General features: G+C 34.0%; 1 protein-coding gene across 1 annotated transcript in view; it reads right to left on the reverse strand.

The window, feature by feature from the left end:
* Positions 1 to 10,180: 10,180 nt before the first annotated feature.
* LOC123696538 (5-hydroxytryptamine receptor) overlaps positions 10,181 to 17,164 on the reverse strand; it is an 83,589-nt gene continuing 76,605 nt past the window's right edge. The window contains exons 4-6 of the mRNA XM_045642810.1: positions 13,129 to 13,262; positions 12,619 to 12,728; positions 10,181 to 11,491 (exon numbers count right to left, since the gene is read on the reverse strand). Of these exons, the coding sequence (XP_045498766.1) occupies positions 10,570 to 11,491; positions 12,619 to 12,728; positions 13,129 to 13,262 (1,166 nt within the window). The 3' untranslated portion in view covers positions 10,181 to 10,569. The remainder of the gene's footprint in view (positions 11,492 to 12,618; positions 12,729 to 13,128; positions 13,263 to 17,164) is intronic.

Genomic DNA, 17,164 nt, shown 5'->3' on the forward strand with positions numbered 1-17,164 from the left:
TAATTATATAGTACTATAATCTATACTTAATATTATGTATAAAGCTAAAGGAGTTTGTTTGTATGTTTGAACGTGCTAACCTCAGGAACTACTGGTCCGATTTGAAAAATTATTTTGGTGTTAGATAGGCCATTTATCGAGGAAGGCTATAGGCTATATATCATTACGCTTTGACCAATCTGATATATTTTGTTTCAATATTTAAAGTGCAGATCATTACAGTAATTTTAAATGATAAAGAATTAACATACTCTCACATGTTTGCATTATAAATAGAGATCGTTAAACATAACTGTAGGTAAATTGCTAATTACATAAAGCAATGTTTAAATGAAACATTTAAAATGGGTTTTAAAACGGGATTAATTCATTGTTTATCTCGACGTTTCGAATATTTTACAGCAGGCTTTGGCTGGTAGAAGCCGAGTAATCAGGGTTAATAAATTATATATGATCACAATGTTTGCCTATAACTACATAGTGTAAGTACATTGATAGTTCAAAACCTCGGTTTCTTTTATTATACTGTTACATAGATTCCAGTGTATTAAAGATAAAAATGTGTAAGTGACAATGGATATACAAATATCCCCTATATAACTTCACTAGCTGTTGCCCGCAGCTTCGCTTGCGTGGAAAAGATAAATTTTCATGGTATAAGTTTTCATCCCCTATTTTACCCCTTTAGGGGATGAATTTTTTAAAATCCTTTCTTAGGGGACGCCTACGTTATGACATCTACCTGCATGCCAAATTTCAGCCCGATACGTCCAGTGGTTTGGGCTGTGCGTTGATAGATCACTATATCAGTCACCTTTGAGTTTTATATATATAGATTTTGGATTCAGATTGTTAGAAAAACCTAAGTTGTTTATGACCGTGGATTATCAAGTATTTCCATGAAAAATTATATAACGATTTGTTAAGCGGTTTAATCAAAGCCAACCAAAAACAGAAAAAGGAACGTAATATCAACATAATAAATTGATAGTATCTTATAAATTTATAAAGAATAGAAAAAATTCGATCACGAGGCGGGACTTGAACCCGCATCCTTCGCGCCATTCCGGGGCGGATGCCTAACCAACTCAGCCACTCGTGATAGTGATAGTATCTTCTTTTTCTCGAGAACAACATCTTTTCTTTTTTCGTATAAGTTATTTGTTTAATGGAGTAAAGAATATACGCACTCAGTCGTCAACGTCTCCATACGTTTTACTTAGTTGCAAATAAAAAACATAGTCCATAGGTCCAACACGCACCTGCCATTTAGAGATTTTTAACGTGTTATGGGATAGCCCGACCCTGTACGTGCTTGTACTATAAACTTTGTTTTAAACTGCTATTGGTGTAAGTGTATTGCAAAAAACATATGTAACACGATGTTAAAGAATAACTAAATTACTAGCTGCGCTTCGCGGTTTCACCCGCGTGGCTCCGCTCCTGTTGGTCTTAGCGTGATGATACATAGCCTTCCTCGATAAATGGACTATCAAACACCGAAACAATTTTTCAAATCGGACATGTAGTTCTTGAAATTAGCGCTTTCAAACAAACAAACTCTTCAGCTTTATAATCTTATCTTTCTTAATATATAAATCTCGTGTCACAATGTTTGTCCTCAATGGACTCCTAAACCACTTAACCGATTATAATAAAATTCGCACACCATGTGCAGTTCAATCCAACTTGAGAGATAGGATAGTTTAAATCTCAAATCGTTTTAGAGAAAGCAGGCGAAGCCGCGGGCGGTAAGCTAGTATTATATAGTATAGATAAAACATTTCAGAATTAATATTCTATTCTCTATTCGGAAACCGACAGCCTCCTTGGAAAAAAGGTGCATTATGCGGCTGGACACAGAAGGCTGATCACTCAATTGTCCCTAAAAGAAAATCGATCAGTGAAACAGATGTATGAATTATGCATCTGCCCCATACCTAACTAGGGGACACGGCAATTTTTATTCGGAGACTAGAATCATATTCAAGTTTCAAGTAAAGCATGACAAACAACTTGATCCAATTTAATCTATACTAATATTATAAAACTGAAGAGTTTGTTTGTTTGAACGCGCTAATCTCGGGAAATCCTCATCTAATCTCTAATCTCGGTCCGATTTGAAAAATTCTTTCGGTGTTAGATAGCCCATTTATCGAGGAAGATTATACATATCATCATGCTACGACCAACAGGAGTGGAGCCACGAGGGGTGAAACCGCGCGGAGCAGCTAGTTGACAAATAAAACGAATTATTGTCGAAGGGGCGTTCAACACGATATATTTAGGGAAAATAATATAATAGACACGCGAATTAAACGCTCGTAAACAAAAACATATTTCACAGAGCCCCTTTTCCTCGTCTTTTTGTTATTAGGGAGATATATTTTCGTTTTATTTTCGGAATGTTTGAAAGGAAGTAAGGTTATAATATGAATAAACAGAATAAGTTGTTTTGAAGTGAAACTTACCTTACTTAACTTACGCCTAACGAGGCGCGTTGAGAGTAAAATTTCAAGGTTGCGTCATGGCAATACCGCCACGTCAAGGAGTAAGGCGACGACGTATATTTGAATCTTGCCAAAGAAGTTTCACTTTTGACACGTGTGCTCGGCACAAACGCTCTATTATTTATTGGTTAATAAGAAATTAGAGACAGAATTCATTCAATTTATTGTAACGATGTTTCAAAGATTTTATAGCGAGTGATAACGGACAGACACGACATCTTTATTATGAAACTTGGCTTAAATTAGATAAAATATTGATAAACTTAGAACGTAATTTTATAAATTTAATGTTCAAAGATTGGTTTAATATTAATCATACATCAGCGCCAACCAAGATAATATAATGTAAAATCTCAAAGTTAACAAATAGGTAATTAAAATATATTGTTGGTTCATTGATTGATTAGATGCCTAATCCTTGTACAGAAAATATTAATTTGAAATATGGAACAAATTGGGATTATAAAGTTATTGTAATTAACATTCATAATATATGAAATAGGTAATTGCTATAACAATATTGATAAACTTATGTTTATATGTATGTGTATGTGTATTATTACGAAGACAGGTGTATACTTACGATTGCCTAAAAAATATTACTGTAAACATTCATAGATTAGATCATTAGCTACGTGTATAAGAATGCAAATAAAACTACTAACTACTCAGAATTTTATTCAGAATAATATTATTATTTTAAATTAGATAAATTTCATTTTCATAAGAAGCATTCAACGAACAAAATAATGAATCCGTTTTAGAACTATAATGCTTCAAACAAACACATAAAAATTTATAACACTCCCCTATAAGGGGCCGTCCATTAATCACGTGATGTTTTTTTTTGGCATTTTTTGACCCCCCTCCCCCTTGGTGATACGTGGTGAGGTTTAAGACTACCCCTCCCCCCTCCCCCCTATATCACGTGTATTTTTTCGTACCTGCAAAGAATCTATTTTTTTATTTATAAAAAAAATACTGGTATAAGTATCATCTAATTTTATTATAGAAAATTAAAGGCTACTTATAATAAACGTTCAGAGGTAGACAGAAAGATTGCAGTTTGTTTTTGAATGACATAAAAATAATGAAAGAAATGCGAAAAAGTTGTACGCGTTTGACTAAAAATAATTACATGTAACGCCGCTTTTCGGTTGAGTATCGCGCGCTTGCCGAAAAAATAAATACACGTGATATATTACTTTACCCCCCCTCCCCCTGGTGATACTTCGTGATTTTTTGATGGACCCCCTCCCCCCCTTTTGAGCCTCACGTGATTAATGGACAGCCCCTAAGAAGTGTATAAGTTAGATAAAATAAGAACTAATTATTATTTATTAAACCTATCCATGACCTAGTTAGTTACAAAATATGAACTAATTATTATTTAACTAATCTATATCCATGACTTAGTTTCATTAAAGATTCCAGTAACTGCAAAGATATCCTATAATCTATACTGGATATATTTCAAGTGTACTTGCTCAGGATTTCACGCCAGGGAAAGCTGTCAAGTCAAGCCATTTGCACGATATATAAGCCACTCTTACGAAGTGTCTTGGCTTTGAAGTTAGTATCGGCTTGATCGCTGTATACTGTATAGTATTTAGAATACTGAATATTTAATAGAGGAGAATTCTATAAGAAATGTCGTGTGGAGATATTTTTGCACTTGTTTATTAAAAATAAAGGAAATTTATCGTATGTGGTGTGTAGATAGTTTATTTGAAATAAGATAGAGACGAGTTTTTGTACTTTCCATAATAAGGCAGCGAATTATATTATGTTATAGAGTTTATACAAACGTAATAATTCTTGAAGATTACATACAGACTACTCAATCTTTTTACTGATTATTCAATTTATATCGTTTAGTTTGTAATCCACAAGTTTTTATGCAGTAAATTATGAAGAATAATATATATACAATATTATTCATTGACGAATAATATTGTAATGAATAATATTGTATTCATTATATTAGATAATATATCCTCCCCGCAAATTCACTCTATGATTTACAATCAAAATTTGAAATAAAAACGAATTGCAACCATCGGCTAATGGAAGGCAACAAATGCTGGTATAGAAATTTTGTGTCGTTACAAAGATATTAAAGTTTGTACGTTAAACTAGAACACTCATAAAGTGGAGATTTGTCTCACAGGATGTATAAAACTGTAGAAGCGAAGCCAAGTGATATCTAGCGGGACGTGTTTCACAGCTTATAGTTTCGAGTCGAATCTAGTTTTGGAGATGGTGACTACCAATCAATGCTTTAATGAAATCATTATGTGCTATGCTCATACATCTATACTAATATTATAAACCTGAAGAGTTTGTTTGTTTGTTTGAACGCACTAATCTCAGGAACTGCTGGTCCGATTCGAAAATTATTTCGGTGTTAGATAGCCCATTTATCGAGGAAGGCTATAGGTTATATATCATCGCTCTAAGACCAACAGGAGCGGATCCACGCGGGTGAAACCGCGGGGCGCAGCTAGTCAACTTACATACTTATATTAAAATCGTTTAGTACTGTTTTGTTTACGCCTCAAAAACTCAGAAAGTTCTACATAGTCAATTTTGACACTATATACCTTCAATGATATGCCACAGCGGGCTATCTCGTGTCACAATGTTTGTCCTCAATGGACTCCTAAACCACTCAACCGATTATAATAAAATTCGCACACCATGTGCAGTTCGATCCAACTTGAGAGATAGGATAGGTTTTATCCCGGAAATCCCACGGGAAAGGGAACTATGCGGGGTTTTCTCTGAAAACGCGGGCGAAGCCGCGGGCGGAAAGCTAGTTTCTTTATATATTCACTGGCTTAGTATTCCGCTCTTAATTACTGTACCAAAGGTTAAGGTTAAGTAAAGTATAAATATCAAGTATATCTATCTTTTCTCCCTATTAAATTTCTTTATATCTGGCTTTTTGAAATCACAATCAATCAACACACTTTGGAAGTTGTGTTTTGTATGATGCCTTTAAACGTTTTTCTATGAATTAATGCAATTGAGGATTCATTCAATACCGTTACTAGTGTTGTTGGAATAAGTTTCGGATTAATTATATCGAATGCTTAATAAGAACATTTTCATTATGCCACTGAATTGAAGCATTTACTATAATTACGACTACATTGGAAACCATTCTGGCGATTTTAAAATGGCTGCGAAAGTAAGTACTTTATTGATACATAAACAGTTTATTTGAATGGATATCTCCCTGATATTGAAAGAGAACGTTTAATAATTTTAATAGTTTTGATTGTATATAAACAAATATAATTATTAAAAAACAAAGAGCGTGTGTGTCGAGCACATGTGTCGCAAGATTCAAAGATGCCAAAATAGTCGCCTTACTCTATGACGTGATGATATTGCCATGACGCAACCTTGAAATGTTACTCTCAACGCGCCTAAAGAAGAAATTTACTTTAACATAATTTAACACTTTAACAAATGTATAAAAAAACATGTTTTTTCAGTGTTTACTAACGGTATTGAACGTGGTCCACCTGCTTTGCTTTCTCTGTCATAATAATTTAAGATATTATACGACAATGTGTGTGTAAGTATGTATGTACCGATAACCGACCTCAACATCTATATTTTATAATTAATATGGCTGAACAAATATCGATAAAAATGTTAACGTAAATTATTATAATCCAGCTTTTATTTGAAAAATGAAACGTTCTAGTTGAAGGAATTTATTGAAGAAATATAAGCTGGTATAAAGTTTAAAATTTATGTTTTAATAGTTTTATATCAAAGAACAGAGCAAATTGCTTCTTTCGACGGAATGCTTTAAAGAATTTCTTGATTTTTTTAAAACTAGCTTTCCACTCGCGGCTTCGCCCGCGTTTTGAAAGAAAAACCCGCATAGTTCCCGTTCCCGTGGGGTTTCCGGGATTGCGTCATTTTCCCGGGATAAAAAGTAGCCTTTGTCCTTTCTTGGGTATCAAAATGTCTCCATACCAAATTTCATGAAAATTGGTTCAGTAGTTTAGGCGTGATTGAGTAACAGATAGACAGAGTTACTTTCGCATTTTCTTTATAATAACAAAATTTTCCTTTATATTGTTGGTGTCACAAATCTTTGATTTCTTATTAACAAGTATATAAATAGAAAATTCTTATGAAAATACTTACCTGAATTCTGATAAAGAGAGTAAAAGTTAATTGTTCTTAGAAAATTACTTTTTCGTAGCACTGTCTACGGCGTAGACGCCTCTATAATAATAGTGTATTTCATATCACATTTCGCATTTATTTTTGGCTTATTGTTTTTAAATTACTTATTTGAATTATTTTTGTTCGCAATATTATAATGCTAGATAATATTGCGTCTAAAATTATTTGAAATTTCTTAAATTATTTGCGTCGATAAATTCCTAGAATATTTTTCATAAAAATCCTAACTAAATTTATACTAAACCATGTCAAAACTACACAAAAGCTAAAAATCAATAAACACAACGTTTACCAAATCGTATCGTACAACGTCACGATAATCGGACAATATCGTGTCGTATGACGATTTTCGGCACCGCTATTTCATAATATTAATATATCCAATAAATCGCTAAACGTACTGCACGGGGGTATAATGTCCATATTTGCATATTGGCTTCAATATGACGTCATTCTCGTATCGTGAACGCTGTCATAATTTATTGACTTTCTCACTGGAAACTTTATTTTATCGTGATGTGATGCGATTATAAATTTTGCATTTTGAGCAGTTTGCGGATATTCAGTGTATGCTTTATGTGTTAAATATAATCCTCTTGATAATATTTCGACCAGAAATTTGCTTAACGATATTAATTTTTGAGTGAATTTTTTAGTGCTATTTAAACATTTAACAGATGCAATTGTACAGTCGTTAACGTAAATACGTTACAATTATGGGTTCCATATTCAGTAAAAAAATAAAACCGGCCAAGTGGGAGTCGCACTCGCGCACCGAGAGCTCCGAACAAACCCATTTTTTGACCCTCATCATCATCATCATCATCATCAGCCCATATACGTTCCCACTGCTGGGACACGGGCCTCCTATGAGGGTACAGGCCATAATCCACCACGCTGGCCAAGTGCGGGTTGGCGGATGACACATGTCGTCGAACTTTTTAATTCTTCGACATGTCGGTTTCCTCACGATGTTTTCCTTCACCGTTCGAGCAGTGGTGATGTTACAACATGCGCAGATAAATTGAAAAATCAATTTATTTCCTGCGCGCTCGCCTGGTCTCGAACCACGGACTTATCGATTCGACATCCGAGGTCTCACCATTGAGCCACCACTGCTCTAACCCTTTAACTTTAACAGCTCTGTTAATGAAAGCAATAGAACATTTAAATAATATAATCAATAATCCAAATACATTACGATATTTCTACACGCTATTTCGACATAAAAATTCGAAAAATTCGAAAAGAAACCTCTTCAGCTCTTCAAACTTATGAAAAATTATAAATAATTACTCTTTTAAACTTTGAATGTAAAGTTACAAAGTAATTATATTTTTCTTCTTTTGTAAGAATTTTTTATCATTTAAAATGTACCTGTATATAATTTCGATCGTTTATTGGTTATAAAATATTCTGAAAAAAAAAAATGTTATTATTTTTTGCTTTAATAAAAAAAAACTACATTGAAATAGTCCTAATCTTTTTGGTACCCTGACGTACGTAATCTCTCTTTGAATGTGTGCTTGTTTGAAAACTACTGCAACGATTCGAAAACTTCACCAGCAGAGCCAGGACGCGATGCTAGTACATTTATAAGACATAATTATGGGTATATGTCGAAAATTAATCTAAATATTCAAAATTAAAGAATAACTAAGCAGTTTTATAAAAAACATTCTAGTTCTAACCGAAAACGATCAAAACCTACTTTTATATTTTGTATTATATAAAACAATAGACTGTCTTCATATTTTATGAATTCTATTCTCGTATTGAAGTAAATGTCTTATACAGAAGATTTTAAAATGGAGAAAAATAAGAACAGAATTTGTACTGAAAAAGTATTTTCTGAGCGAGAAAATGCAAAAGAAGGAAAATTCTTTACGACGTATTCCTGTTATAATAAAGTATTATTATTAAGTCTTTCATCTATCTGTTTGTGATAAACAATACTACTGATTTGATTTTAATGTAGTTTTCATACATATATTAAATAGGGGTGCATTCTAATATTGTTAAAGTTTTGTATTAATAATTACTGAAGGAATTATGTTATTGTTACAGATATTGCAAAATTGAAGCCTTCGTATTCAGTGTTGTTCAGTATTAGAACATTGCATAGAATCTTTCAAACGCAGTATGAACAACGAAAGAATTGTCCACGCTTGTTTACACTAAAATAATTTGCCATAGTGGGCTTAGCGTGAGCATTCGCTCGTTTGATGTAAATGCACCGTTAAAGTATTGTTAAATAGTGGACACTGGCAACTATAAAATTACTTATGTAAATTTTTATGCACTCTTTTATAGTGTCACTTTCGAAATGTAAATTGCAGCTGAGTTCTTTAATTATTGAAGTAGTAGGAGAAATGTTAATGTGGAATAAAATTAACATCTGTAAGGAAAGTTTATACCAAACGAAAGGTGAAGGAATTATTTTCAGTAATCTTCTAAAGTTTCAAAGTTGCGTAGCCTAAATATTGTATTAGCTAAAGAATGAGTTCTTGATGAATTATTGAAGGTAGAAATGCGATGTTCACTTTTTTGGAAGTTTTATCCTTGTGTATTATGAAAGTTGATGTAAATGCTTTATCATAATATACGCATTATAAAATATTCAATGTGCCCGTTTGTGTAATGTGTGTTTATGTATGATGATATATGAAATAAGTTTCTAAAAAATAAAGGTATCATCAATTTTGTCTGTATTATTTTATTTTCATATTTTTCTCGGCACAAACCTTTTCTTCAAATTTCTATTTCCTGTGTGAATATCTAATAATGAACACATAACTAACCCTAACTACTCAATAAATTGTGTGTATTTGATGCTAATGGTTTACTATCCCTTTAAAATACAGAAATAATCAAACATAAAACATGTATTGGTACAATTATTGTATTGACGTCTAATTGACGCACAGTTTTATTTCTAACTAGCTTTCCACCCGCAGCTTCGCCCGCGCAGTCAATAGTTCCCGTTCCCTAGGGATTTCCGGGATAAAACCTATCCTTTTTCCCGGGGTGAAAAGTAGCCTATGTCCTTTCTCGGGTATCAAAATATCTCTATACCAAATTTCATGCAAATTGGTTCAGTAGTTTAGGCGTGATTGAGTAACAGACAGACAGACAGAGTTACTTTCGCATTTATAACATTAGTATTGATTAAAATCGATAATAAACTAGCTGATGCTTTATATTATTGGTAATCAGAAATAAATTGAGATATTTTAACGAAACATTAATAGCCTTGATAACTCTCTTTCATCTTTATTTCTAAAGATTCTTTAAAAGTTTTCTATTCATTTTATCACAAATTCAGATCAGACGAATTCGCACCTGCGTTCCTTTATCCCCTTAAGTACTAAAAAATTACAAGTAAAATATCTTGGAAGAATTTATTCAAATGCGATTTCAATATGAGCGGCATACAGGAATGCAATAAAAGTCGGTTGCGTGATATAATTTGAATATTTATTTCGTAATGTCACTGGAACAACGTAAGGGTCACACGCCACCGATGCGGCGACAGCGGCTGACAAACAAAATAAACGACTGTATCAGAAAATCAAGGTATTTTCGCGTCATTTCCTCTGCCCAGCATTGGTGGACGGCGGCCCTTAGAGCGAGCGGCGATGTCGCTTTGGACTCGGAACGACACCGTCGCGGCTAGCATAAACTATAAAAACAATTCTCAACATTCTATATCGTATTATGTATATCTTTATTTACAATTATCTAACTTATATTTACACTAACTACAAACGGGTATGTATAACATACAAGCCGAAATATACAATGATGATGATAAATAGTCCTCTCTATAAATACATAGCGATATATTTTAGTATTTCTTATTGCGACCGCGGCGATGCGTGCCGAAGAGAATGCGCGCGAACGCTTGGCGGAAATCTGGGCTGAATATCGTGTAAATCACAGGGTTGAGAGTAGAATTGAAATAACCGAGCCATAAGAAGAAGCTCGCTAGATAGTCGCTTATCACACACGTTTGGCATATTGGCATCACTAGCGCCATTATAAAAAAAGGCAACCAGCAGAACACGAACGCTCCAGTAATAATAGCAAGAGTTTTTGCTGCTTTTCTTTCACGTTTTGCTTCTAAAGATTCTTTCTTTTCTTTTTGCGAGGGACCCGGAACGATCGATCGTTCAGGTTTAGAACCGTTTGTAACGGTTGAGGAAGACTTTTCTGGAGACACAGCAGCTGGTAATTTCTCGTTTATCGTGAACGCAGTGGTACGAGGTTCTTCGTCTAGCGTGTCCACTGTTGATGTGCTCTGACCTTCAGTTAGTAACAACGCAGCGGCAATCGTCTCTGCTCTTGTGCGCTGGTTGCATTTCTTGAGATTTAGGAATCGTTTCTTTACGAACCTTCGGTCTCTTGCTGATTGTACTGGCCTCCCTGAAGGCGGAGCTCCGTCAGCTGATGTAGGGCGAGCGGGTGGCGGCTCTCGACGTCTTCTTATTCGTCTCCGAGCTGTTTGGAATATCTTCCAGTATAAGATAAGGATTACAGTGAGGGGGACATAGAACGTTGAACACGTTGCAAAGATTTGATACGCGAGATCTTGACTAACGAGGCACTTTTGTTGTTGTGTTATCCTTGCGAGGTAATCGGGGTCTTTCCAGCCTAACTGGGGTGCGAGAGAGACGACTAGCGCTGCTCCCCACACGAGAAAGATCATTGTGAAGATCCGTTTCTCATTTCTTATGTGGATATAGTCGACGTTTGTGACAGCCCAGTACCTAGAAAAAAAAAAACAAACCATAAGCGTCGAATAAATCAGGAATATTTGAAGGAAAATACGTATTATGCTATAATTATGTATTATTGTACTATTTCTTTATTTATTTTAATTATTGTATGGTCATTTGTCGCATATCATCACGTTAAGTTAGATATTAACGTTAAACAATATCTAATGCGACATAGTTTCAATAACAAATGACCATCGCGTTAACGCTCGAGGACAGTAGCTAGGATAAATGCCAATACACATTATCTGCGTCACTTATTCGCGTCTGTGGCTACTTTATGATGCGAATGGAATGCGGAATGCAAGGATTGGCGTCGAAGCATTCTGTGGAAACTGGGGATATAACTAAATAGTGTTACAATGCGCTCGGATTCTTAGGATTGTTAGATAATAATTGACGAGATTAAAATGTATTAGATTTTTATGTGGTTGGTATTAAACTTTTTTTATTGAAATCATCTTTGGAAATTGGATTGGTTACTTCAGGTGGACTATAAAAAATACATTTCAACTATCGTCTAATTAATTACTTGTATATTACAACTAAACAATATAAGACTTAGTTATGTGTATATTGGTATCTTAAAGTAATACATCTTAAAGTTATTTTCGTTAGTACCTAGTACTTACAAATACATCAGTTCTGTAGGGATATAAAAGCAGTTTCAACCCACGCACCCACAGTTTCAATCTAAACTTTATATCGGGTGCATCCTCCGATCGATATTCTCATACTAGCATACACGACTACGTACAGTTCATGAATAGGTAGGTCCACGCAGAGCGAGCAGCCTAGCAAAGCAAATGCTGCAAGATGCAGCACTATATATGTGGAAATGGTACGGCTGAAGAAAACATTGGAACACGCAATTTCCTCGACCAAGCCTACATACCTACACCGTTGCTCGCTCCGTGTGGGGCCGCCTATTCATATTTTTCTTTTTAATATGATTATATTAGCATAAGCTGTATCACGCTGTATGTTTATAACTGACTGCCTTAAACATGCTTTTGACACTCTATATTTCAAACTTTGAACACTTCTCAAGGACCAGTTACCATAATGTAATCCTATTAAAGCCTGTTTCTTGTTTTTACTGTATTTATTGCTATTACCTGTCAGTGGCGATGGCAACTAGATGAAGTATGGATGCCGAGCTGCAAAGCACGTCGCTGGACGTCCACATGTCACAGAGTTCGGGTCCCAATATCCAGCCTTGGCTGACCTGTGAGTGATATTGATTGAGTTTTTGCACTATTGCGGTTTCAAGGGATGACGGATGCTTTTGTGTTGTCGCTTTTATAGATTGAATTGAAACGTTCGACTTGTTGTAATTTATGTTTGGGACTAAATTGTTTCACTAGTTTGATTTAATGTTATTCGTTATACAACGCGATATCAGTGAAAAGACTGATGTAAATGTAACAATACAATTATGTTTTGAAAAAAATAATGTATTATTCAATTTAAATTGCATTGTATTTAAGGAGTACCGCAAGGAAGGAGACATGGGCCAGCCTTATTTATAATATACGTTAATGACTTATTCAAATTGCGTTCAACATTTTTAAGTAAAATAGACTTGATAAATTAAATGATACAGATATTTTAGTTAAATACATTACCTCATACACAGCTCCTAATGGCATGACTAGACACGCCACCATCAAGTCAGCCACCGCCAGCGACGCAACGAGGTAGTTCGCGACATTCTGAAGATTCCTCTCTATTATTATTGCAGCTATAACGAACACGTTACCTGGGAACAAAATAATCGATTAATGACCTATTTGTTATAAGTTTTATTTTAACAGTGTGATCATTTTAAGTGAAACGGAGTTTTTAAAATCGGAAGATAAAGACAAAGAATATATGTATGTATTTTAAAAAAAAAGTTAATTTGAAGTGTTTTGATTGACACTATTGTCCCTATTTTTTTGTACCCTTTGTTAATTTACACTCACATAACATTCTCCATACTATGAATAGGCTATACAAACCCTCAGAACTACCTCTCTCCTGCTCGTTATCGATACCGTAAAAAAGAAATATTCTGCCAACATCGAAATTCAGTAACAACTATGTATCATAGAGCCTTCCATTAGACTTAGCACCCCATATCAACACTAGTGAAAGAGAATTTCATTCAGTACAGACAGCTATATAACAAAATCCCGTACCTTTCAGATAGCGCCCTCCTAAATGACCTTAAGGGTGTTATACAGTGACTGAGAGTTTTTGGTACTTGATCGAGTGTTGGTAATTTTTGATGAAAATTATGGTTGGTCGTGTATTTTTTTCGGTTGTATACACTGGATTATTTTAACTTATGTAAATTCGTTGTCAAGTTTAATTAAATGATTATTTATGTGACCCAAAATTGTTTTTATTAAGTATAAAAGAAAAATACATATTTCAGATAAATTAACATACCAAAAACCACAGAGATTTTTCCGGCAGAATGATGCATTTGTTGTTTATACATAGTTAATTGTTGACTTATTGATAGCCTTAAAAAATATAATAGAAATATGTACATTGTACATATTATGTCATCATCACCTGCCTTATTTTCCTACATTTATAGTTCAACATAGAAAACAAAAAAGTTTTAACAAAATCGCTTCCATAGTTTATGAGGGCAGTAAGTGTACTTATATTAAAATGTACATTTATAAGCCTGTTTACATTCATCTACCTTTTATACTTTATTAAAGTTATGACTACGACCATTTTAAATATTCGCAGCTAAACTAGTTTGCGCAAATACTACGCACTTTATGTCCACACCCTTACCCGACCTCCATACAAAATTCAAACTGACTGCAAACTTTTTCCAACTCGCGACCCTTGACCCATGGGAGAATAATATATAGAGAATATTTACACAGTATAAAGAGAGAAGTAAGTTATCTTCGAACAAAGGTACATCGCGCCGTTTGTATGTACAAGTAGCGCTTGGCCCGCCCGCTTCGTGTACGTACGCAAGCTTGACGCACGCACACAACGCCGCTCGGTTCCTTCTCATGAACCGGTCTCGTGAGGGCCGTGCCATTGCTGTGAGCGGTCGGTATTTGTTTATACAATTATTAAAAGTATCAATGTGACAAGTGACAACCCTGCGCCTCGCGAGTTTAGGTATCGTGCGCTCATAAACGCCGGGAGTCGGCCTACTTTTATCTTTATACTATGATATTTACTTGTATACTGCTATGTCGCTTCCAATAACAACTATTTCGTTATCTTCATTGTCGAAGTCTGTTCTAGATGAGGAGACACTTCCTTTGTTTTACTGAATGAATATTGTGTTAAGTTCCAAGATAATATGAGACGTCTTTAGTGTTAATAGTAAAGGTCATTTTGCTTTTGTATTACTTTTCTATAGATTGATGTCGGTAATTCTTGGAATTTATTATAAAAATGCTTTGAGATAGGAGGTACTTACTACCTTTGTCGTAATTTAGAAAATTTGGAAAGCTAAAATGTAATATAAACTGTACTAAACCCACTAGCGTGTCAAATTATAAAGTTTAAACATTTTTATCCTTAGTTTTTATCTATTCAATTTTCAGTACAAACTTGTTATTGAATTCGCAATTCGAATAATAATAGTTAAAAAACATAAAATTTATAATTTCCAGATGGATGGAATCAATCTAAGAACAAACCAAACACAGCTATCAACATATAAATTATCCATTTACAGTACGAAGAACGAAATAATGTACTCAAGACACACAACTCCAGCACAGTCGGTTAAAACAAACAGTTTATCCATTTAACAATGCACTCGAAGCCTTTGAAACGTTTTTACAAGAGTATCGTTGAAAAGTATAGCTACTACGTGCTTAATAGCCCAACCGAATCTCTTGACCTAGCACTCTGCCACTGATTCCGTTCTGATGAGTCCCAGTTGTTTTTATTGCTGTCTACTAAGCGGTATAGTTGTAAAGCGCTTTATTTCGCTGTGTTTGTATGAAATGACACTAATGTTAATAATGAGATGGTCTTATGAAAAACGAACTCATTTTATTGAAAGCTTGTAATCCATACTAATATTATAAATGCGAAAGTAACTCTGTCTGTCTGTCTGTTACTCAGTCACGCCTTAACTATTTAACCAATTTACATGAAATTTGGTATAGAGATATTTAGATCCCTGAGAAAGGACATAGGCTACTTTTTACCCCGGGACATAGGATAGGTTTTATCTCGGAAATCCCACAGGAACGGGAACTATGCGGGTTTTTCTTTGACTGCGCGGGCGAAGCCGCGGGTGGAAAGCTAGTTTAATATACGAATGGATTGTTCATGGTCGTAAAGGTAGACTTTTATCCTTGATCGAGTGTGGGTGTTGCTTGTATTTTCTCATCTTCCCGATTAAAAAATCTGGGATAAAATAATTTTATTGTAATATACTTATTTTTTGAACAGCGGTTTCATAATCTTATCAAAAATGTAGCTACAAAAGAAAGAATAATGTTAGTGAATGTTGATTTATAAAGGTCGAATTATATACGATTTAGGTGATAATTCGTTTCTTTGAAGATCCTTAAATCAAAGCTCATGTCGTGTTCCAGTGGTATAAAAAGCCTTCAGAAAGAAGATAAAAAAAATATTGGTATTCTCTTACTATAATACTATTTTTGTTTAAGAAAATATCGTCAAAATCCTTTTCATTTTCTCTAACATCGACTTAATAAAGTATCAATTTTATAGTTATATATATATGCTAGAGGGGTGAATACTTTCAAAATATTATTAAACATACTTTCAAAATATTATTAAATAGTTTTGAAACAGTTATAAATGTTATTTTAAGAGAAAGGGGTCGTCTAGACAATACATACAGATAATCTAGCCCGCATGACGTCAGAGCCAGTACACGAACAAATGAGTGAAATACAATTAACCAAAATTAATAATCTGTTAATGACAAAATTGGCGTTTACCATAATAAGCAATTTAGTAATCTGTGCAATTTAGCAAAACATGTGAATTCCGCTCGCACAAAATTGCGTCGGCGAAATTAAAAAAGTCCCGTCGCTTATCATAAAATGTGCCAGAGAGATTAACGTTTGTTGTTTTCAATTTTCTTTTTAATAGATTTCTTTAAGAGCAAAGCCAAGGCGTGTCGGGATTTTAATTAGGTCCCGTGGAACAATTTTTCATTTGGCGTTATTTAATTTTTGGCGCCGAATCGCCTTTGATGTCACGTCAACGTCTTGTCAGTGTGACGTTTGATTTCTTTTGCGCAAATGAAAAAGTTATTTTTTTTAATTAAAGTACGCAAGGCTTACTATGGCAGGATATTGAAATCGATTGCGCTATAATTAAATATAATTAATATTAACAGTGTTTGTTTTGATTGCGGTGGCTATTTTAAATCTGTGATACATACTCATTTTAAAATAAATATTTCTCTTGACCGAATTTTTACAGTGGCGATTTTTTTATGACTATAGCTTACTGCGCAATAAAAGATATATCACAGAGCACAAGTATAAGCGCAAACCCAGTTTCTTTTATTACTAAATTTTGAGTTTCAATTTGATCACATTGATAGATGTAATACAAATCACTTGAACACATGAACATGAACAAGTATTGATTGATTTTTCATGTATGCAAATGCTATTTATCCATATTAACAAAAATAAT

Source organism: Colias croceus, chromosome 12, assembly GCF_905220415.1.
Source record: "Colias croceus chromosome 12, ilColCroc2.1".
Classification (NCBI taxonomy): domain Eukaryota; kingdom Metazoa; phylum Arthropoda; class Insecta; order Lepidoptera; family Pieridae; genus Colias; species Colias croceus.